The sequence below is a fragment of the Motacilla alba genome, chromosome 2, assembly GCF_015832195.1.
Source record: "Motacilla alba alba isolate MOTALB_02 chromosome 2, Motacilla_alba_V1.0_pri, whole genome shotgun sequence".
NCBI lineage: Eukaryota > Metazoa > Chordata > Aves > Passeriformes > Motacillidae > Motacilla > Motacilla alba.
In genome coordinates, this window is record NC_052017.1 from 94,054,155 (window position 1) to 94,078,908 (window position 24,754).

The 24,754-nt window shown below is 38.9% G+C and overlaps 2 protein-coding genes across 5 annotated transcripts in view; both read right to left on the minus strand.

The window, feature by feature from the left end:
* Window positions 1-982, minus strand: part of ZNF407 (zinc finger protein 407) — a 343,275-nt gene extending 342,293 nt beyond the window's left edge. The window contains 1 exon segment of the mRNA XM_038126471.1: window positions 924-982. The gene's annotated coding sequence lies outside the window, so the exon portion shown is untranslated.
* Window positions 983-4,794: 3,812 nt separating this feature from the next.
* Window positions 4,795-23,961, minus strand: CNDP1 (carnosine dipeptidase 1). Of its 4 annotated transcripts, XM_038126488.1 has the most exons (15): window positions 23,844-23,961; window positions 21,214-21,294; window positions 20,837-20,918; window positions 19,885-19,985; window positions 16,188-16,396; window positions 15,318-15,461; window positions 13,897-14,059; window positions 12,883-12,971; window positions 10,725-10,925; window positions 9,258-9,342; window positions 8,547-8,707; window positions 7,011-7,175; window positions 6,685-6,826; window positions 6,129-6,276; window positions 4,795-5,269 (listed from the first exon to the last, which is right to left on the minus strand). In XM_038126488.1, exons 5-15 carry the CDS (start codon window positions 16,353-16,355, stop codon window positions 5,164-5,166), a joined length of 1,572 nt encoding a protein of 523 aa, XP_037982416.1. In that variant the 5' UTR covers window positions 16,356-16,396; window positions 19,885-19,985; window positions 20,837-20,918; window positions 21,214-21,294; window positions 23,844-23,961; the 3' UTR covers window positions 4,795-5,163. The 4 variants fall into 4 exon arrangements, with proteins under 4 accessions (XP_037982416.1, XP_037982431.1, XP_037982408.1 ...); XM_038126503.1 differs by lacking the exon at window positions 20,837-20,918 and having other exon boundaries at window positions 16,278-16,396; XM_038126480.1 differs by lacking the exon at window positions 20,837-20,918.
* Between the last annotated feature and the right edge of the window lie 793 nt (window positions 23,962-24,754).

Sequence of the window (24,754 nt, forward strand, 5' to 3'; positions counted from 1 at the left end):
GAGACCAACTCTGCCAAACCCCCAAGGATTTAGTTTTCTTCTGCTGTGGGTTTTTAATAAAAATTCATCTAATTTTAATAATAATTTATTGCACTGAAATGAGAGTCATTTATTACCATGTATTGTCTCTTATGTGTGAAGATGTCCAGCTTGCCAGAATTTACAGCTCTGCAACTGTATAATTAATCTCTTGCAAACTCACAAAGCAAGTTTCTCAAATAGACATATATCTCAAATACAAACATCAAGTACATTATGCATCAATACATTAAAATTTAATGCGGTAGCAGATCAGAAAATAATATGCAAAAAAATTTGCTATGTGAAATAGAGATTTAATCCTTATTTTTCATCTTCACTAAGTCAACATATTATCCACCTGACACGTGCATCCTAGTCCTGTTAGAACTACATCCACTGAAATAATAATGTGTTTATACTCTTAGTTCTAAAGGAAGAATTTTCCGGTTACACAATGAAATTCTCAAACGCCCATCAAGTAAGGAATGTGATCTTTTTTCTTTGCTGTTGGGATGCACCTTATGCAGGGTGGACTTTGGAGCTTAAGCAAGGTTTTGTTTGGCTTTTTTCCCCTCCCAAGAGTAAAGTTTCTTGGCAAAAATAATCCAAATTTCACACCTATGGAATTGTGTTTGCACTTATCTCTTTCACAAGTACACAGCTGTTGCTCCTGCCTTGAAGAGTGAATGTGGCATGTTTCACTCAAAGAACCTGAGTGAAATTGCATAACAAAATACAAGCACATTTTCAGATAGTATTTACAATTTTTAAAACTCTGTGAGAGCTGATAAAGTAACTAGGAACTGTCTCCATTGTCCTCCATCCAAACAATTCATTCCATGTGACAACCAGCTGAAAACTGGGAGCTGCTGATCCTCCCATTACTATAGACAGTGACTCACCTTCTTAGAAAGCAGTGGAAATGTTGAAATGACTTCTAAGTGACTTCAGGAAGAAGACTCACACTGGTTCAAGTTCATAGCTGAAAAAAAAAATGAAAAGAGGTTTCAAGATAGAATACCACTATGCTCGTGTTGTTAACAGATAATTTTGAATTTCCTGCTCTACTTTTATGTAATCTAATGTAGCAGCATTGCAGAAAAACCTTTGCTACGTATTTGTTGAAATTATCTGCAACATAGAGGTGTTCTTCATACACTGTTCTGAGGAATGCAAGTGAGAAGATCACTGAGATATTTGGCAGTAGAGCAAACCAGACAAATATGCACTCTGTTAACATTCATATTTTTCTATTCATATATTTGTTTAGAATATTTAATGACACATCTCCTAAAAGGCATGATGTGTCTCCAACTCCAAATATAGATATACGTGGAGCTGGACTCAATGATCCTTACAGGTCCCTTCCAATTCTAGATATTGTATGATACAAGGTATAAACTTGAAAATCAGTTAAGCTTCACCTTGGAGCAATAAGTATTTATCTTTACATGTTACTTGCAGCTGGAATGTTCCAGCAGAAAAAGGGAACTCATGGGTCTCTTTGGCACCAGCCACTGTGGCATGGGCCTCTGTGTCACAGGTAAAGGCACAGTTGCACAATCTTCCCTGTCCAAACATGGACTATGAACATCCTTAACTAGCAAGGCATTTTAGAACATTTTGTGAAACAAGCCAAATGCTGTATTCTGAAAGGAATAACTAGCATGAGTCCAAGTTGAACTTCTTGGGAGTAGTGTTACTGAAAAGGAAAACCATAACTATGTGAGTAAACCTAATTTCCACTTTCACAGGCTAAGCAGACAATGACCTGATTAGTTCTCAGTCTCACGAGGCTGCTCATCTCTCTATGCCTTCTGCTCCTATTGTCAGCATCTTATTCTCCCATGATTTTAGCTGACAGACACTTGTCAGTCTTCTCTTTTGAAACATTACTTAAGGATTAAAAACTATGTTTATCTAATATAAAAAAGCTACTTTCACATTTAAACCCACTGATTTTAAACGGAAATTAAAATGTTCTAATTTATTCTTTCACATTAATAATCAATAGAAAAATATGATCCCATTCTTGAGTGTTCAATTTCCTACAACACGGATGTACAGCCTATAAGAAAAAGGAAAACTTGGGACAAGTCTTCCTCTACCAGGGCAATGGGTAGAACTTGACCAGCTATGTATAGGCACCCAGTACTATTCAGTGCGCTCTGGGGTCTGTGAAACACTGGCACAGGCTGCCCAGAGAGGTGGCTGGATGCACCATCCCTGGATGATTCGAGGTCAGCTTGGATGGTGCTCTGAGCAGCCTGATCTGCTTGATCCTGCTCATTGCAGTGGGCTTGGACTAGATGGTTTCCAAATGTCTCTTCCAGCCCAAACAATTCTATGATCCTTAAGGTCCCTTCCAGCCAAAATCCTTTTTTATCCTATGATCCAGGTCTTGATTTCTGTATCAAGCTTTCAGAGATTTAGGTGCTGCTTTTAGACATCCCCACAATGTTGTTTTCCCATTATTCAATCATTAGTAAGAAAAAAAACTGAATCAGAATGGACAAGATTTTTTCTTTTTAAAATCAATAACTGGATTAGATCTTGGAAGTGTACATACATATACAGCTACATATACAGCATGCATATGTAGAGACACAAATTGTACATATGATTTCTGTAGTTAGTCACAATTTGAGAATATCTAATATGCTCTGACAGGGGATATGGCACATATAGAATTAGGCTAATTAATAGAAGCAAACTTGAAATTCTATTTCTAACACTAGTATTGTAGAGTTGTCTTTAATTTGCTGTGGCAACAAATAGCTGTTAGTGAAACCAAGAAGAAACATGTCTAGAAATGTTATATAACACTATAGACCTTAGAAAAATGCATACCATTTTTTTTTCACAAGGCTGATGACATGCTGCCCTATATTTAAAAAAAGAAAAAAAAAAAAGGAAAGACAAGGTGGATACTCATTCTTGATCTAAGAAGGAAATAGTAGCTCTCAATACCTCTGTGGGCAGGAGTTGCTTTCCCAATGCTTTCTTTCTTTCATGGACAGGAGAATCTGAAATTGAAGTTTTATGCTCTTTCTCTCCTCTGGGACTGAAGGAGGCATGGAGATGGTCTGCATAATTCAGTGGCGCCACTGTTTCACTCACATAGTTTTAAATTGACAGTAAGTGGCTATTTCAGAGCAGAACCTTGTTTCAGTGCACTGCTCTGAGAGTATCTGTGCTTATAAAATGATGCTCTTTTTTGGCTCTATTCTATTTGTCATTCTAAAGAGCAACAGCAAAAAATAAATAAGCCCATCTTCCATTCCAACTTCAGAATGTTGTAGAACACATAGACAGCATATATTATAGTGGTATTTCAGAGCAGTCACATTCCTAAAACACAGTCTCCATCCCTCTTTTTTGAAGAAATCTGCCACCTCCATCTCACCAACATTTCAACTCTTCTGACAAAAGGGTCATATTTATGCACAGAGGTTTCTTTTCGTTATGTTTTAAGCTAATTTGGGGATGGCTCTGTACAGGACTAAAACTTTGTCTTAATGATCCCTGTGGGTCTCTTCTAACTTGGCATATTCTGTGAGTCTGTGTGATTCTGTAACTTGTAAAACCATGGCAAGCCCAGAGATTGCAATGTTTTATGTCAATTATATGTCTTGAAATATTTCAGCAAAATTCCCTCAGGTACCTCTATGGTGTGATAGCTTTTAAGCATGAACCAATCTGCCCTGAAACCTGTGCAGACACTGGCGTACTCACCCCTGCAACATTGATTACCATGCTGGCTCCTAAATGCTTTCAACAGGTGAAGGGAACTGAGAGCCACAGAGAATTATTCTGCAAGTTGATGATATGCAAACCAGAGTCTTCTGGTCTTTGAGGCTTTTGGTCCTTGTCCTGGAGTACACTGCAGTTCTGCAGTCAGCAGTGCCAAGTTAGACACTGAGCTGAGTCCTCCTTTTCCCCTTGAACACTGTCAGCAGCCAGAGCCAGAATCCTTACTCAGTTCTTGGAGCTGAACTGTCTCACAGTCTCAGGTAGGGCTGAGTATTCCCTTCTAGTGTCTCTGCATCCACATCTTTGTTCTTCCAGATTTTTGCAGGGAGGTAACAGGAGAAAAAAGAAGGATCCCAAGCACTATATGTAATTTACTTAATGCAATTTTTTAAACAGTAAGGATAACACTACTGGTTCTATTGGTTTGGTTGTGTGTGAATTATGTTAGAGTAAAAATCACATTTTAAAGTTTAAAAAAATCTAGATTTGAATTATAAGCTTTGTGCTGGATGTTTTGCCTAAACAGCAAACAGAGCTCTCAACTAATTTGTTTTTATTTCAAAATATATAATTTGCTTTTGACTTAATTATTTATGTAAAGTGATGCTTTAAAAGTTGCTAACTGGGTGGAAAAACACTATTCTGGTGACAGACTTTGGCCAGACAAGATGTTTACAAAATTTCTTTCTATTGTGTGGAAAAAAAGTCACATAAAGAAAACATTAAGTGATTCTTAAAACTGCTCACAGCACAGAAAGAGGTGATTTGGAAGAGATGGAAGGGATTTCCAGAACGGGGAAATGTTTGTTTATTGTTGTAGTTCTACGTACCTGAGTGATTATACCCATAAATAGATAATAATAGGCAAATCTTCACATCAAACTCAACAAGAACATTTCATTGCACTTCCTATTTAATACCTTCAGTGAAGGACAAGGAAAGAGATTAATTTGATAGTAGATCTTTCTTCAAAGAATCACGTAAGTTTAATTTTGTATATAGTTAGCAGAAAACTACAGTGTGTATTGCTCATATTCAGAAACTGGAATGTGCACTAGGCAGCATGAAGAGTGATACTACAAAAGAGAAATAAAGTCATTTTGATAAAATGGATGTATAAATTCCCTTTGTCTTGAAGTTTAAAACTAAAATGTAATGTGTTCCATTCAGCAAGAATGAATTATCCCTAACCCTATTTTACAGCATTAGGGATAAGATCACTTGATAGACCATATAACAAATGCATGCCATTTAGTAGTATGCCAGGAAATAGCACAGCATTTCTATTTTTTCCTCACCAATTCACAGCCACTGAATATGTGATTTATATGTTTTATTTAAGTTAGAAAATTTAAGAAAGTGCTTTGCTGATTTTCTTGATAGGGTCTGTCAGTTGATAGTTTCTGTGTGGGAAGTTTCATATAAGTTCTGATGTAGCTTTGATATCTCCAGGAAAAACACTGCAAACAATTTGGTTCCTTCAATATAGTTGTGTCTGTGAAGAAGGAAAGAAACACAATGTTTCTTGTCAGGTTATCCTGCTCTTAAAATTAGGAATATAGTCCAGTGAAGTTTTATAAGTCTTCAGAGGAATTTGCAATATTGGTAACCCCTGAAAATTACCCAGTGAAAAGAAAGGTTGGACGTTCTTCAATTTGGTACTCCTTTGGATTTACTTCAGAAAACTTTTTCCAAGTTTACATTCCCAATTTGGTATTACTTATAGCCAGCAGCATTGAGGCTTTAATGAGACAAAAAGTAGTTTGAGAATTATTGTAGGATTCTCCTCTTTCCAGAGTTCAGCAGGAGTTGACTCAGAGCCTGCACAAGTGTTCAGGCAACATACTGAATGGTGGCTTACCATGGTGCCTCCAACAATAAACACCAGTGACAAGTTTAAGCTATTTTTTGTATAATTATTGTAGTTTGGGTCCCCGGACTATTATAAATAAATCTTTATAGCTGTTCATACTGAAAACCACCAAAATCCTCACATAACCGTGAGTGTCTGTGAGGGGCACATTTCAAAACAGATGGTGTGATGGAAGAGTGCCCATCCACACCATCATCTTTCAGACCAGAGGCAAATTTCATTGCTAGTGAAATGAAAATTGCCAGTGCAGTGAATTTAAAGACTGAGTAGACACCCAGTGAGAAGTGTATAATGGTGTGCATTAGACTGGGAATTTTGCTTTCTTGCTTAGCCCAGCAGCTAGTGTGCTGGAGATAGTAGGTTTGGGCTGCCCAATGCGCAGCAAAGCTTTCCATCTGGGCATGCTCATTCATGGGTACCAAGGGACTTCGGTTCTCCCTGCTTTTGTAATAGCAGAAACAGACAAGTGAAAGGAAGAAACCTGCTTATTTTCTCGTTCTGGGAATGCTCCCCATCATCGGCCGCTCCAATCGGAAGCATCATCACACTTTTCTGTGTTACAGTCTGAAACATTCTGGCAACAGGAATTGTTGAGCCATCACGGATGAAATCTGGATCTTCTCCAAAAACTGGAATATATTGGAAAAATAAATTAATTAATAGGTGTAATCCAGGTGCTTTTTTCTCCTATCATAGATTTAAGCAAAGAGCTGATACTAAAACCTTCTGAGTAGAAATTGGTATGAGTGTGTAGCAAATAGATTTCACAAATCAGCTCTGCTCTGTAAACCTCTGGTTTCTTATCAATTCAAAAATAAATAAATGAATCCTTTTGGCTACTCCTATAAAACATATCAAAGTTTAACAAGGTATGGAAGATGTTGATGAGTAGTTCTTTCAAAATCAAAGAGATTTATAAGGGAAAGAGGCTGCAGCACTGAATTGGGAAATCTGCTTTGCCCTATTGTTGAGCACAATGCCCCTGCACACTTACAGACACACTAAGAACTGGAAAGAAAAAAAAAAAAGAAACACACCTGTTTTTATTGCCCTTCTTGCTGCTTGATATAGTGGATCATTAACATCAGCAAGCCAGGGCTTTGCACCCAAAGGCATGGACACTTTCAGTTTGTTTGGACTGTTCCTCTTGGAAAAGACACCCTCCAAGTGTTCCACCACCTGCAGGGAAAATACTTTTCAAAAAAGTTTTCATCTTGCAACTCAAGCTTATACCCACATTCCTCCTTCTCCCGGAAAGAAAGAAGTGCTGAGAACATTCGGTTTACTACAAGTCTAGATTTGTGAGGTGCTAAGAGAGACTTAGTTCACACAGGAGTGGTCAAAGAAAAGATTTGCCTCTTACCTGTTTTTTCACAACCGAAAGGTCCATGTTGGGGACCTGACGGATTGAGAATTTGCCAATTACTTTTGCTGGAATGACTGTTTTAATGCCTGGTTCATGGAAAGCTCCTTCAATCCCATGAATAGAGAGAGAGGGGTAACGCCACAGGTGTAGAAGTATTTCTTCCTTTAAAAAAGAATTCAAAATATGAGGGATTGATATAAGCAATCCACAATTTATATAAACAAGCTTTTTCCATCCTAAAATTTCTATTTGGAGACCTCTGTATTTTAAAGATATTTGATTTTTTTTATTTAAACCCATGCACATATATTTTCATTTAAAAAAAATACTACTACATTCAGTCATAGAAAGATTTGGATAGTAACATTTTTTCATTAAAAATAAGAAAAAGAGAACACTGTTTTTAAAATCTTCGAAGTAAATTTTCCTAGTACAAAGTAGTATCAGAACAACTTCTGATCTAACTGCCTGTGTATCCTGGAACTTGTCACTGGCAAAACCATGAAACAAGATCCATCACAGATTATACCAGTGAAGAAATTCTACTAATGAACACTAAAAAGCACAAGAAGAAAGATTATAATTTTCAGTAACTAAGTTTTCCCGGAGAAGATGCAGAGGAAAACAAAATATTATTATTATTATTACTGCTATTATTCCAAGGAAAATAGGAGAAATGTATAAATTATAAACTGGTCTTCATGCAGAACCTCAGGGTGCTGCTGCTTTCCTTCAGTTTTATGAGACTAGACCGTTATCCACACATAAAATTAGCATCAATTCATCCTCAGACAGCGTCAAAACTCAGATAGTGTAGTTACATTATACTTTTGTATTACTGATTCTTACAGTCTAGCTTTAGGTAATTTGAAAGCTTTTTCCTGGAAATAAAAGCATTTATGTTAGCAGAACCTACACCACAATAATTACGTTAGCGATAAAAAAATTCATCAGCTCCTTTCTCCCAGCTGCCACTCTTATGCAGAGAAATCTTTCCAAGCCAGCCCTTACCTGCTGGGTTTTTTTTTTATTTAGGATATAATTTTTAACTGCTAGTAAGGAGAGGCTTGTAGCTTTGGGTGCTTTTTATGGCAAGCTTGGCAGACATCAAAATCTGTACTAAATAAAAACCACCCTAAACATATCTGCCTAAGGCTGCCTCCCATTTTTTTAGAGCTGAATACAACTTCTTTCCTACTACGTAACCTAAATGTAGGCATCTTAATGCATGTTTTATTTGGCTGATTAGGCTTAGGGGGAGAGAAGGGGTAGGCAAGGAAGGGAGACTTACACTGTTAGTTTTGCATCATTACTTTTAATTGATTATTCATATTTCAGATCACTTTCCCCAGATGCAGTGCCTTACATTTTCAGCAGGCTGATTTTATTTGTCTTTTACTTCTCAGTGCTCCTTTATTTTATTTTGAGCTTGCCATTGACTGAAAATATATTTCAGATTGGCTTTATATATAAATGCTACAAATAGGTGATTTAAATTCTTTCTGCTGAGTATTCATATTGATTTTATGTTACCTTGGTGCCATAGAGGAATTTTTTCACACCACAGTTTTTTCTATGTTCCTCTAGATCAAATTCAATCGATTCATATAACTTCCTTTCCTCCTCCGTCAGGGCAGCAATATCGTCGTAGATTCCAGGGATCTGAATGCGACCTGTGGAATCCACAAGGCTGTCTACAAAATAAGATACAGATATCAGTACAAGGGGAGCCTATTTTTTCCCCTTAACAATCATAACACCTTTTCGCTTCTACCTAGCTCTTTACCAAATTAATAAGCCTAACAACTGTTTGCATCTGTCAAGTTGCTTCACTGAACTCGATATATTTGCATATTTATTAAGAAAATCATTGAGCAGCTGTTTGTGTGTAGTGTGTGATGTGTCAGCCCAGCTTCTGACATGAAAACATCATCCTACTGGGATACAAAGCAGCATTAAAAAGTCAGGTTTTGCTATGTGTGGATGTATTAATGTTGCCTGTAATCCTTAAATGTTCTTAATTGATGTGTGACTGACATCAGCTTAACATGTCTGACGTCCTGGCCTTACTGGGGACATTCCCTTCCTCAGCTACCACCACCACAGCTGTGTTGAGGTTTGGAAATCTGGGCATCTTTCTTCACTGAGACTTGCCTTACAACAATTAAAGGTGGCCTGACCCTCATTAGGCTGATCATGGGCAGCTCTCCCCAGCTGCTCCCGAGCAGTGATGTGTGTTCTTACCCAGCAGCGCTATCAGGTCCAGCAGCGGCTCGTGAATGATGCCCCCAAAAGTTCCAGAGTGAAGGTCCTTGCTGCCACATTCAACCTGTACCAAAACCACTGGTTACATGTGAACACTCGCTACCTTCTTCTTCTGTCTGCTGGTTCAAGTTTTTTTTAACAGGATTACAAATGAACAGTAATTTTTTTTTTCTAATTATTAAATAGAAAACATCATGTCAAGAACAATCGGCTTTGGCAGAGAAGATGGAGCTCTGTTGACAACCACCAAGAGAGAGAAATTCAGCTGTCTGTAGCACTCACACATTTGAAAGCAAGGGTCCTCCTCCACTCCCTCTTTTGCTTCAGTAAGATTAAAGACATTATACATTAAACATTTGCATATTTTTACTGTTTCTAACATTGGAAAATAAATTCTTCAAGCTGTCTACCCTTTTTTATTTAATGCAAAATATTCCCTAAAAAAAGTGAAAAATAATCTTGTTTGGTATTAAGAATATATGTCCAATCTTAATTCAAGATTGCAACAAATAAAAATTTATAGGTCTCTTGAATAACAAGTCATTAGAATAGAGGCATTTGAGTTATTAAATGGGGTCTTTTTCCAGACACATTTTCATACTTGAGTTTATCATAAAATATTTTCCTGCAAAGGACTTGTTTATTCTTCTCAAAACCTCATTACAGCTAACTGTCTACTAGCAGGGAGAGATCATTTTTGATGTTTTAATAGCATCATTTTTCTTAACCAAGACTTAGAAGAATTGAATCAAGGCTGCCAAGGCTCTTTCAGTTAAAAATAATTTCATTCTTTTTCAGACATAAAGGTTAATGCAGATTTTTCTTTAGTTCTCAAGTTCTTTAATCTTCTCTCTGAATTCCTTTTATGCTTCATCAGGAAGTATTTCCAGATGAGAAATTTCTGCTCTTTATTTCATAGTAGCTCACATTGCCTGCTAAATATAGCATGTTGGCTACAGTGAACTTATATCTACTCCTGCCAGTGTTTACAAAAATTTTGTGTGGCTTTTAAACCCAGAGTTCCAACCAAACTGAGTCCCTTTAGGCTGATTCATTAAACTAAGCAGTATCTGCTGCAAAAGGGCAGAGCAGCAGAAATGATGGTTTTGGAGAGAGTTGGAGAGGCAGGTGTAGGGATGGTGTCCACGAGAACAGAGTTGGTGTGCAGAGGGGAGGATGAGAAGAGACTGGCAGAGTGGCAGGAGAGTAATGGGGTAGGAAAGGGATCAAGGAAAGAAATTGTTGAAGAGAAGTTAATGGGTGTAAATAAGGCTAATGGAACTGAAATGAGGAGGGAAATCTGCAGAAGCCAAGAGGAATGCAGAAGAAAGCTCTGTACTTGTAAATATTAAGCTTTCCTTCAGTCTGTCTCTGCATGCAGATGTAAGTACAGCCACATCATTGCTGTCTGTCAGAGCTCACTTGGAGTGAACCTGTGTCCTTTACCTCCACAAAGAAGCAGGCATTTCCCCGACTCCCATAGGTAAGGGCAGGCTTCTTGTTGCTGAGCCACAGGTTGTCTGAAATCACAATATAATCAACATCAGAGAAGAAGCTCTGGTTTTCTTCCTCAAGTAGCTTCTCTAGCCCCAAGGAGCCTGCTTCTTCCATGCCTTCAATTACAAACTTGAAGTTCACTGGCATAGCCTAAGTAAAAATTAGAAAAGTCTGGGTAAGAAACAAGCATTTTAATTAAAAAAAAAAAAAGCTTTAAAATTAGGAACAGACTGGTTTGCTATACAAATTGTTTTAGGACAAGAAAGATGTTGCATGAGTACACAGGATATATAGCTTTCTACATTAGAAAAGCCAATGACAGACACATATAGATTCCCAGAAAAACTTGTTCTTTTCCTCGTGTTTTTACATATTATTCATTTTTAAAGGACAATAAGTGATGTCTTTTTTTCTTCTTTGCGTTTTCAGAAAACTTGCTGGAATGTCTCATTAAACAGGCTTTCTGTCAGAGCTATTCAATATTCTAATTGCTTTGGAAATTATAACTGTCTGATAGCAATTGCATTTTCACAGAAAATTTCCTGCCTTTTACATTTCCACTGTTACTGCCCATGTGGGAGCCACTGACTGTGGTTTTCCCAATGTTGTCTATCACCAGACTTACGTGGTGATAAAAATATTGTCTGTGACTCTACTATAATTGTCTTTTTAGCACTCATAAATTTGCAAGCCTGCTGGTTGATAGCAATGCATTTCCAAGAATAATTAGGAGAACTTTTATTATGGAATAGTGGGAGTTGAAAATGCTGACACATCCCATAGGGGACATAAATTTCAACTTAGTTTCCTGTTGCAATTCATTTTCGCATTAGAGGCTTTAAGATGTTTTCTCTTTTGATTCGCTGCTCAGATTAAAGGCAAGAATGACTATGTTAAATTAAATGAACTTGCATCATGGATTAGTTCACTGCTGGATCATCAACTGGCCACAGAAATTTTAGAAACAAACTGTTAATGAATATTGTTTGATGGTCTGTGCTGTTTTCAGGAGAAAGGCTTTAAATGACAAAAATTCCTTTTTGCTTGTTTGTTAAAATGTCAAGATAGCTATTAGTGATTTGAAAAAAAACTAGAAAGATGTCAAACCCATAACCATATCCACATACAGCAACTATTCTTTAGGCAAATAATGTGTGTTTTCTAGGGTTTGAAACCGAGGTCAATTAGTACTATAGATGCAAGAAAAGCATGTTTTCCTGAAAGTTGTAAGGGGACTTTAAAAAAATCAAGACTTAATGCTCAGTTTGTGCCATAATGTCATACAAGAGACAGAAAACTGTTCCCCATCACACTAACAGAACAGGTCATTCAAATTCCACTTAAAGGATGATAGTTAACCCAGTTACAAGCCTAAAATATATTTTTGGTTTACCTTGACTTTGGGGGTAAGACTACTCCAAAATTATTAAATTATTTGAAGATGACTGTGTTGGTCAATGTAGTAATTTAGGGGCAAATGTCTGACCTCAGAAATCTGTCAAACGCTGAGTGATTGTATTTTTATTTGGTGAATGCACCCATTCAAAGTATTGGCTTTGATAAATCTAATCTGTTGGTGGCATAACAGCCCATTCTGGATGAACATTTTTAGAAGCTTATTCTCTTCACAAAGACACATAAATTGAAGGTGTCTTGTAGGCAGACAAAACCAAAGATCAGCAGAGTGTATCAGCAGAGATGGGTCTTCATCAGCATTCTGAAATGTCTGGTATTTTACCATTTAAAAGCTCTCAGGATAACAGAGCAATAATCTGAGCTGTGTAATGTATGTAATACATATTGAATGCTTCCCCGTGGGTTTTCCTCTGCAGGGCAATGGCAGTAAGAGGGTCTTTACATTGCAGACAGACTGTTCAAAACAGAAATGCTCAAAGAAAAACTCTTACTGAAGTGGGACCGGTGCCCTAAGTGTTGCATCAGAAATAGTTAATATTTCAAATTGTATATAGTCTGTTGGGACAGAGAGGTATCATCTTACTCAGGAATGTAACTACATCCCTACAGAGATATAATAAAAAATAACAACAAATAATACTAAATAGTAAAAATTAGCAATAATAATAAAAAAGTCATCACTGATACCTACTAATTTCAAGGCTCTAAATGTTTCCACTGCATTTATCCAAGCTAGTACTGGTCCCTTATTGTCTGTTGCTCCACGCCCATAGAGGTTTCCTTAAAATGAAAAGAGGAAAGTTTTTAAGCAATCTTTGAATTTTCCCTCATCACTTCAGTGTAATTGGCAAATTCCAGTTGCTTCAGAAGCTTTCGTGATGGAGGGAAGAATTGCCAAAAGTATCAGGATTTCACTGACTCATTTTCAATAAGGTTATGAGTGTTCAGGTGCTCCCCAATGGACTGGTACACTTTTTAACCCCCTTTCCTATGCATTATGGTATGGTTCCTGCTATATGCCAATTTTTGAGCTTCAATTTTCTTCTCAGGAACTGTTTGTTCATACCAGATATGCCTGGAGGGTTTGCACAATATGCAGCTTCTGGACACAACAGCTAATAAGCAAAAAACCTACAGATGAATGCCATGGCAGAAGTATGAAGCTACAAGTCTAAGTATTTCATTTCTTTTTCAACTGCATATCATATACAGTTATCACTGTACAAGAAACTGAAACCTGTGCCTGTGTATAAACTTCTGTAGCAGTCCCCACTGGATATACACTGGAATAAGGCAAAAGAATTATCTCTGTAAGGTTGTTGGGATTGATCCCAGATAATGAGAAAGGGCAACTCAGTGGTTATAGCCTGGGAATCAGGATTTCTGAGGTCTTACTTATCTGCTGACCCTCTAGCCATTATTTTTGTTCCTCCAGTCAGCTAGCTGTGCTGGAAGGATAATTACAATAAAGGGTCCTCACATTCTTCTACCATGAATGCTAATATTTGCACATCAAGTATTACACAGTCACTGATGGATCTCACTAGTCACAGAACAATCATCAAAGCTGAAAGCTGCTGAACATGTCCCAAAGATTTCCACAGAAGTCCTCATGCTTTGGTTAAATATACAGGAACCCTTCTCCCACACAGAACCTCAGTCGTGTATTCCAATAATGATACAAAACTTTTAAGAAGATGCACACCATCAATTTCAGTCAGTGTGTAGGGGTCAGTGACCCAGCCATCTTCCTTCTTGGCAGGCTGCACATCCACATGACCATAGAAACATACAGTGGGGTTTTGTGGATCCTTCCCCAGTTCCCCAAGAATCACAGGAGGCAGTGGGAGGACTTGGCCATCAGGCAGCTGTGGAGAAGGGTTAGAAAAAGGCAACTAAGGGAAAATAAAACCTTCTAAAACTTACAAATGTACAAAAACATCTGGAATTCTCAGTATTGAAAACACTTCTACACTCAATTGATTTTGATTTGATTAGGTGCACAAATCTGACTGAATCCTGTTCTAACCTATTCAGGGAAACTAAGATCTTTCTCCTCAACTGTTTAGTTCCTGCTGGACTTTGTAGAAGTCTTCAAACATTTTATAGTCATAAATGCCCTCCTCACTAAGCTCTCACTTCTCAGCACTGGAGAAGACAGAGGTAACCTTGTGCTATGGAGTCTATTGGGACACTGAAATAGTCAAAAGCCACACAAAATAATTTGGGGGTTTATTTCACCACAGAGAGAGGGCAGGATACCTGTAAGTTCAAACATAGAATCTGAAAAAAAGTGTTGCTGGCAGGAGGCAGCAGCTATGTCAGACTGTCTTAAAAACAGGTTAAGGCTAAACCTCTAATGTGGCTCTGTGCAGAGCAGAGCTCCACATGGCCCAATTGCATTCTCTGCAACTATCAAATAACACAAACTGAAATATTAAAGTGTTGCTGTATTTCAGGGTCCTTGTGCTAAGAATCAGAATCCTCACCAAACGCATCAGAGAAAAGAAAAGAGAATCACTATTACTGAACTTTTGAATCCCTGTTAGATTGGGAATGTGACAGCCCAGGGCAGGAAAAAGCCCATGGCTATAGTAAGGTAAGTTAATTAGAGACTAAAGTTCCTAAGAGATGAATTCTTCCCTATTGCTTTCCAAAAATGAAAGAAAATAGTCTGGATCATTTGTCAGAAGCTCTGAAAACCAAAGATGATGCTCTAGGTAGCTAACCCCTAGATGTTCTGTCTGACTACATTTTCCTTGTAAAACAACCTCCCTCATAAAGTAAGTTCAGTGACAAATGATGCATTAGTTCTCATGCTTCATTACAGACAGCAATTTAAAAATAAGCCCTAGTAAAAAAACTCAGTCCTTTTACTTCAATTAAAAGCATCAAACTCCCTCCTATTCACAGAACATCAATTTGCATTTGGATTGCCTGTGTGGTTCCCAGTATGCTCTCAGTTCTTAGACCTGACTTCAACAGGCATCATATAGGTACAGGACTATTGATGAATTTGTATCTAGCTTTCAAAAAATGTCATAACATACTTGTACATAGCACTGAATGCAATAGGTAGACTCATGGGTAGATATGATGTTTTAAGGCCAAGAATCAGATAAGCACCTGATGTGACCCCAAGTTTACTAAATTAACAGTGGCTCCCAGTGTTGAAAGTCTGTCTGCTGCCAATGCCATCATCCGCATCACTTCCTTCCTCAGATGTGGTTGAACAGAATCGCTTTCCACAGCCACCCATTCCTTCAGATCCTGCACAGGAAGAAATGTGCAATTAGGTGATCCAGAATGTTGTTGTCCTTGGCCCTTGTGTCAGAAATCCCACACTGGAAGATGATTTTCTTTCTGTATCATTGCAGCATTATCACAGGTGCTCTAAGGTTTCAGGATAGAGAAGAATTGTTTAGATGTCTCCCCAGGGCTGAGATTCCTGATTTTCTGAACAAGGAGAGTGCTCACACTTAGGCATTCACATTGTCAACCCTGGATCTAAAATCCAGTGGAAGAGGAGGTAGACTAGATGCTGACTAGTTTGCATTATAGAAATTGAATTATGTACAGCTTACCTTGGTGGCTCTCATGAGGATTCAGAGGTGCTCATAGATTCAAAGCATAACTAATACTGACTGGACTAGTTATGTTTCTGTCTTTCCACAGAGGGTTGACAAAAATGAAAGCACAAACCAGCATGGGATCAAGACTCCTCTCCTTGTAAAGAGCAAACCTACAAAAATCAGTTCTGAAGCACAGACAGAGAGCGAGCATCCTATGTGGCTTGCATGCCCCATGCAGGTGCATTTTGGCTTAGTGCAGCTTCTCTGAACACACTCAAAGGATGCCCACAACCATCTCTTTTGTTGAAGTCCATGCAAGTCCCTCCTTCACCCCCGGGGTTCTCAGCAGTCTGCCCTCTTACAGCCTTGCTGTGTGAAGTGCATATTGCACTCCTGATGCCACACCTGGAACCCTGCTCATTACCTTTGTGACAGGCACCTCTCCTGCCAGAGAAGTCCAGGCCTCTGGGGCACCAGCTCTGTGTTCATTATTTCCCTGCAATATAGCTCCTACCTTGATGAAATCACTTTGATGTGCATCAATGTACTGGAAGATCTCCATCTCCAATGCTGAAGAGGATGAGGAGGACATTGCTGCCTTAGAGAGAAGCACAGGGCTGAAATGGATGCTATCTGAAAAGGATAAAATTCAACATTACAGACATCCTGCAATATACATTTTTTTTCAGCACTAGAAAACAGAGACATTCACAATGTGCTAAACTTTTTAAAGTCTCATTTCATCTCCTCAAGCCAGGAGAAAGTGTACTCATTTTATCACATAAAAACTTCAATTGATTCATAGTCAAGTTGCTGAAAGAAAAATTGAAAAAATGACCAAAGAGTGAACATCTTCAGTGTCAGCTTTATAAATAACTTAGGGGTAACATTTTCGAAAGAAACATTTGTTGCCTCAGCTTTTTAGTACACAAGCATCAAATTGTATGTTCTGGGAAGACAACCCTGGGGAAAGACTTGCAGACACCAACAGCCCAGGGGACTCATCTTTCTTTTTCTTCATTTCCAGAATCACAGAATATCCTGAAATGGAAGGGATCCACACAGATCTTTGAGTCATGGACCTGGTCCTATACATACAATCCCAAAAATCCCACCATGTGCCTGAGAGCATTGTCCAAACACTCCTCAAACTCTATCGGTCTTTGTCCTGTGATCACTTCCCTGGAGAGCCTGTGCCAGTGACCAGCCACTCTCTGGGTGAAGAACCTTTTCCTGATATCCTGCCTAAACCTCCCCTGACTCAACCTCAGGCCATTCCCTTGGGTCCTGTCACTGGTCACCACAAAAATCAGTGTCTGCCCCTCCTGTTCCCCTCATGAGGAAATTGTGACTGCAATGAGGTCTGTCCTCAGTCTCCTGCAGGCTGAACAGACCAAGTGACCTCAGGTGCACCTCACATGGTTTCCCCTCGAGGCCCTTCACCATCTTCATAGCCCTCCTTTGCACACTCTCTAATGGTTTAATATCTTTCTTAAATTGCACCCAAAACTGCACAGAGCACTGGAGGTGAGGCCCCTCCAGTGCAAAACAGAGCAGAACATTACCCTCCCTTGCCCAGATGCTGATGCTGCACCCCAGGATGTGATTTTTCCCCCAGGCTGCCAGAAGAAGGCAGAAAAATGGAGTAATTGATGCACATTCCATATTTTACATGAATAAGGGAAAACAAGCCTGACACTGGAGAGTATTAGAAAACAAATAGCTTTTGTGATTGATTAAGAACAGTGACAATACTGAAACACTTGATAGGTGCAGAATTCATTTAGTACCTGCAAACCTCTCTGCCATCTTTTTTTTTTTCTTTTGACAAGATAAGTTTTTTAAGTGTGTTTTTCTTATTCCTCCAGTTTTCCTTTCATGTTTGCTTGAAGTTGTTGCTTTAGTGTTTTGAATTGGTGTTAGCAGAGTAATCCTTGGATGGCTAAATACTTGGTTTGGCTAAACTCAGAGCATCTGTTGTATCAGGCTGGGATAGGATGGACTCCAAGGTCATAACCCAATGCTTTTCTGAAGATATTCCATACTAGTAACAAAAGGTATATTTGTAGATCTATCCATAACTCCTTAACTTTGATGCATTGATAAGGTGGTAGGCTATGGTAATATTAATAATTTCAATTATGTTTCTTTTACAGAGAAGCAAGATTGAAAACCCAAGCATGATGAACAAGATGAGGGAAACATTGCTCACTTTGGCTGGAGAGCCTGGCTGCATGAAGGATGTGCCCCATTTTCCAACCTTCCCACAGAAGCAAGGTTACAAGGTTTGCTTCACTTCCTGAAGTGAAGCTTTGAGAAGGCCTCTGACAATAGATATAGTTCCCTGTGTCCAGTTCCTGACATCTCTTAACACTGGAAATACTGGTATTGAAACACACCAAATGCTGATTTTGCAGGAGTGTGAATCTGCAAAGCACTGCTTTGGAGAAGACTTGCTAACCAAGCCAAGAAAATCCAAATTTGGAGGTGTTTTTAGGATGGAGAGATTTAATTTAGCCATATTATTTAAATACATAAATATTTTTAAAATACTAAACCCCAGCCTTAACTGATGGTCAAAGTACCATTTTCTTCTCACATTTTTTTCTCCATAAAACAGTAAACTCTATCTCTAAGAGGTGGATCAAATCAACAATCCCCTTAAAATATTTTCATCACCAGTCACTGCAGCAGCAATTTGTCCTAAAACAAAAGTGATTACTACAGGAATTTTTGAAGCAAGCATGGAAAAAATCTGGACACTTTAGATGAGTCAATGCAGCTTCTGGGATTTATCAACCCGGACATGGTAGAGAATAAGGTTTTGATCATTTAGCTTACAGTCACCTTTGGATTGAGCTTCTGCAGGTAAGGCTTAAGAACAGGAATTCTGCAACAAGCACCCTAAACTTATAACCCCCAGTCTGGCTATTTCTTCCTGCCTTGGATTGTGCAAGTGGCTGCATGTGTTTGTCAACTGAAGCCCATTTTTCAGGGGGCAATAGGAAGTCAGAGTGTGGACCACAGGCATGGTCAGGAGGGCTTCCCATGCTGCACAGGGCAGAGGAGAGAAGACCATGAGTCTGAGGTGGTGGTAACAGGACCCTGGCAAACTGGACTCTGAGTTTCCTGGCACAGACAAGACACTGGCACTTGCTGAGGTGGTACCTGGGTAGATACAGGAGGGTATCTGAGCCAAGACATTGTGGGTCATGTTCGAAAGGGGCTCAAGGTCCTTGGAGATGATCAGCATTAGGCAAAAGCTGAGCACAGAGGCCAGCTTTTTATGTTATTTTATTCTCTTTTTGTCACTGTGTGCTTTTGGGGGACCAGGCAATGGCTCTGCTTGTGCCATTTTGCTCGGTCTCACTTCAGCCAGCAGTGTGTCCCAGGTGAGAAAAGTTTACCTTCAGGCTGGTGCTTTTGACTGATAAAGTGAATTCCACCTGGGAGCTGGGCACCACATGAGCTGAAGAAGAGGATAGCATCATGATGGGTGCATTTGTGAGGGGGTCTGGAAAAGTGCAAGGCACTGCACCCCCAGAAGAAAGCGATAGAGATAGGAATGGTACAGGGAGAATTCATCTGAAGGTGGGATGAAACCTAGTTTTGCTGGTCAAGAGATCCCAGGATTTCAATCAGCTGTTCATCTAGAGAGACACCGGGCCCATTATCTTCCTTCACCACAAAGCTGGCTGGATGCCTCAGTTTCACAGGTATTCCACTCATTTTTCTACCTTGTACTTTCCAAACCTCCTTTTGGAAAACATTTACAACAGAAGCCACTGAACGCACCCTCATTCAACCTTTCAACCTTACTGTAGAAAACTAGACAGGCTTCTCAGGTTCACTTATGTGAAAAATAGATGTTTTGGTTGTGCCAGGCTTGAACAAGGAAGATCATAGCAGAGGTCAGAACATGGCTGCTAGAGGCACCAAGCTCATGCAATGGATTTAATTATCAGTGTCTCCATCACACTTGATTTCCCCTCCCTCTGGTCAAATCTTTGATATTGCTGTATTCTATGCATTTTTACTCTAAAAAAATCAGTATATTTCTATAAATATATGAGTCACCTTATGGTCACTTGAATAAGTACATGACTTTAATAAATACGTACCTTTTAATGTCAGAAGCACAAAAGGGCTGCTTGCTTTTACAGAGGATGTGTGCTGTGGTGCTGATATCTTTCTCTTTTTGTCTCAGTTACGTGCAAATGACCTGGAAAGAGGCAGACAAGAGACGTAGGTCTTTGTCATGTTTCATTAGCATTTAACTATTTAAGAAAATGAAACAAGGAAGCTAAAATGCTGTGAAGAAAAAAAAAACCCAGCCAACCAAGTAAAATATCCTACGGAAATTTGGAATTATTCTGTGATATTATTGAAACAGACCAAACTTCAAGAAAAGATCATAGAATATCACAAAAATAGTCTCGTAAAAATAAGGAACAGTGGCAAAATTCAGAAAATGAGTGTGAGGAGATACCAAGTAGCAGAGTGCACAAAATATTAATAATTCAAACAAGAAATTAGGTAACAGCTATGTTTTGCTGTAGTAGGAGGGAGGGAGGGGAGTAGCTGGTTGAACTTCATGTTAATGCACTACTAATATACAAAGTGCTGCTCAGGAGCATTTGGATGGCACCTGGAACAGCTCATGTCAAAAAGGGAGTTGTTTTAATAAAGCTGTAGAAAGATTTCAGGCAAGGCTGAAATATCTTAGTGTCATGAGGAGGGGAAAAATGATTTGAAAGAATGATAAATTCAGGGGGGGATACCAAAGACTTCAGTGTTCAATGTCAAGTGTATTTTATTTGATGTCATTTAAAGGAGCAGTTGCTGCACTATAGAAAATGTAGTATGTCTATTTTTAGAAATAATGCATGGCAGTCAGTTGTGCTCTTTCTCTTCCTTTGTTCCTTAGTAGTAAGAACATTTTTTGTGTCGCTTCCTCCCATGTTGTTAAACTGTTAAAAGAAAACTTAGTGTTTTTCTGTGGCAATTTAACAAGAAATCCAAGTTGATTCTTTAACTAGGATGATTCTTTGATGAAATATCAACTAAACTTACAAACATTTGAGAAGCAGCTCCTGAACGTGCTTTGAAGGCCTTCTTGTCTCTCCTGAAGCATGTGCTTCATGTACTTCCCTCCCTGTGACACAGCGTTCCAGGTGAGTGCAGGGAGGAGGGTGACAATGAAAACTGAACACTGGGTTACAAACACCCCAGAGAAAAAGTCAAGACTCATCTGGTTTGCAAGTTACAAAGTACATTTGACATTAAAGGAGATAAATATGTTTATGGCAGTAGGAACTAATTTACCAAATCAATGGTGGACTCCATTGAAAGGAACATTCCCCCAAAGCAATCACCATCAAGGAAGATAACTGAGATAATAGGTTTATTTTTTAACTTCCTTTAACAATACTCATTGATAAGTGGCATACCTTTGGCAGAAGCAGGCAATCAAGCCACAGTCACCTCTCCAGCTGAGGAGATGACCAGCCCTGCCCATGCTCCAGCCAGCCCTTTAGTGAAAAAAGTGCAACCCTGTTCATCAGTTCTGTTTTGCTGTAGTACAGAGGATATTTTAAAAGAATGTCCTTATCTCTAGGTGCTCTTTGCAGCTGCCTTTGTTGCTGGTGATGGGAGCCTGAACTGGAAAGGTCTCCTCTTTCACCTGCACAACAGGGGCATTTTATCTCAATTTTACCGATAAGTTCTGCAGTTAATGAAAAAAAGGTTTTAAGTTAAAGATTAATTTTGGGTTTAGATGCTCACTTCTGCCTCTCTATCATACAGCAATCAAATCAGGATAGCCAAATCAGTGACAAATCAAGTCGTGAGAAATTTTCCCATCTCCTTTTTCCTCCTGGAATTCCAGTACCCCAACTGGAATCCCAGTGGCAGAAAGCACTTTAACATTGCTGATGAGTGTTGCTGCTTTACCGTAGTATATTGGAGGATAGAGAAAAGAAATAGATTATGTCTTGTCTTGAAAAGTGGAAAAAAAAGGGATACATTTCTGTTAAGGCAAAGCCCTTCTCCCAGGAAGTAGTATTGCCCTCTGAGCCCAGTGAGGAGGAGTAATTCAGTATTTACCTATGAAAACGTTCTGCTGATTGGTTTGCAATCAGATAAACGTGGGTATAAAAACATTCTTCCTGGAAAGACAGCTCTGCTGGCTCTTGCTCTTCTCATGGCAAAAAGGTTCATAGGAAAGGACTGTGGGACATGCAGTATTTGTACTTAGATGTGGAAAGTTTCACCATCTTCTTGCTGCCACATCTTGCATAGCAGAAGGGAGAACTTCTGAACTTGTAATAAATTTAAGGTGCTTGTGTCTGCATAGAAATTTCTACCCTTAAAGTCCTCTGCCTGTTTTGAAAGAACTTCTATTGACATGGTCAAAATCAGTAATAAGGATAATAAGGTAATAAGTAATAAGGGAGGTCCAGGTCCTGTCTCAGAGCCTTACAAAGGCCTTTCATTTTTTAAAGTACCTGTTCTTCACTTGATTAATGAGTAAAACCTCATTTACAAATGAAGTGCAAAATTTGGGGGGGAATTCAATGTTTGTTTTAATTTATTTAAAGTAATTCTATTTTTACATTAATCCTGCCTTCATTTATCTTAGCTTTAAGTGTTTCACACTGGAGTTATTCCTGAATTAGAATAGTACAAGTCAGATTAAAAATAGATCTATTTTATCAGCTTTAAGTGTTTCACACTGGAGTTATTCCTGAATTAGAATAGTACAAGTCAGATTAAAAATAGATCTATTTTATCTAGTAGATCCATTCAACTATTTGTCTGTTTATCACATAATACTACCGAGGAACTATACTACCATGGGAAAAAAAGCTATTATTACTTTATAGCTTAGTATTTCATTGCTAATCGTCCCTTCTTTTATAACCTATAACATGGAACAAGGTTTAAGGTCCACAATATAAGAGATTTGTTTTGTTATGGTCCTTATTCTATTTATGGGACATCATAAACATTGCCAACATTGTTAGAAGGATTTTTAAATGTAGGCAGGTTTATCTCTTTCCTAAAACCACTCTTTGGTGGTAGCTTATTAACTACAAGAAATGAAAGAACCAACTCAAATATTTTGATTGAATATCCTCTTTGGGATACACTAAGTGTTTAAGCAGGAGGAAATAGACTGATTAAAGGAAGTAAGAGCAGAGCTGAAACAATAAGATAAAGCAGGGGGAAAGCATGACTGGCTCTGTTTCTCGTTATTTGAAAATGTAAACAATCTAGGGCAGAGATGGTTCCCTGCTTTGTGTTTCCATTACTACTTCAGAGCACAGTGTAGCATCCTCACTTGGTTACAAAGTGATGGTTACCTTCACTTCAGCAGAATTGGCATGCTTTAATTATTAATTTAATCAAAAGAGTATCTTAAATAATTACAATTCTAAGTTTGAGTGTGCAAATATGTAAGAAATATGCTATTAGGAGAAATATTTCTTTGACAGAAAAATGATATGATGGTTTCCAATGCTTCCTGTCACTCTATAAGCAGCTATCACTAGTTCAAGGCAGCTACTTTTCATTTCTTGAAAGTGTAGTCCAGAAAAGCAGGAATGTTATTGTCATGTAATAATCAATGGTACCTGGCTTTTTGGGGTTTTTTTTTTGAAGCTTACTGTCATTTCTCAATATACTCCCTTAATATAACTTATCAATGCATCCCAGAAGTATTGGTGTGGAACGAAGAGGCCCTTTCACACAATTCCTCATATCTCCCTTCCCTACAGATATTTCTACTTCCCTGTGCAGTAGCAGCAGCAAGTCCTTCCACCTCTTGGCTCCTTCCCACTTCACACTGCAGTTAGAAAAGTATTTCCCAGGCACCATCCTTCAAGATAACCACAATTGACACCAAAACACAAGTTAAGCAACATTGTCCACTGTGAGAGCCTGTCAACAGTGGAGTGAGATTCTGCTGGTAGAGAGAAAAGATCCCCAAGACCCTGACTTAGTAGTTGTTACCTGGATGTCCATAATCACACCTGGGTATGTCAGTGAAAGGAGATTGACTTAGAAAAGGTCCCCTTACCCAGGCAGGAGATGCTTCACAAGGATAGGTGGCTGCAGACTGTCCTCCGTACAGGGCAAGGACGCCCAGCACCTTCCAGGAGCAGGGCGACAAAGATCTGCAGCACTGTGTGGAGGAAGAGCAATAACACAGAGCCCTCTCACCCCCTGGTGGCTCATTCAGCAACCTCTCTGTAGCCAGAACTCCAAGCACTGAGGCTATAAGTGATAAGAGAAACAAAGTTCTTGTCCAGTGCCAATTCCAGTGCACTGCTGAGTGCTGAGATAGGAGACTGTCCTATTTTTCCAAAAGCAACATTGTAAATTCATTTGGCTTAATAATTAAGAATTTTTTTTCAGATATTAATCACACTGAAATGATGGCAAGAGGTTGTTGCCATCTTGTTATCCTTCAGACAGCTTTTCTCAGCCAAATAGCATAGTGTTCTTTGGGGATGATTAATGTCCTCCTTGCAGGTGAGGCTGTTATCCAGCTGATAACTCATAGTCATTTCCAAACAGACACACTAGAGAGAGACTGGCTTTTCAGGCTGCCAGAGTCAAGCTGACACTAACTGTGCACCACTTTGTTTATGGAGCTATTCCTACTGCCTTCTCCCACCTTGCTGTGAGGTCCAGGAGCTGGCAGAGTCAGGGCACGAGTCACTGAGGTGCTGATGTGCATGGTGTCCTTCAAGGCACATGTCCAGAGCACCACAGAGTTAACTCAGTTTGACACTTCGCTGACTTCTGCATCTCAGCTGGGTGTCCCAGGAGACACAGCCTCCCAAGAAAGGCTTAGGAGTATTTTTCCATTGCAGTCTTCCTGTCATTGAAGTGTATTTGGAAGAAGGCCAAAGCAAGCCAAGTTTCTTCTCTTGACAAACACAGGCTCTTTTAGGCTTAAATGAAGAAGAAGAAAAAAAGAGCTTA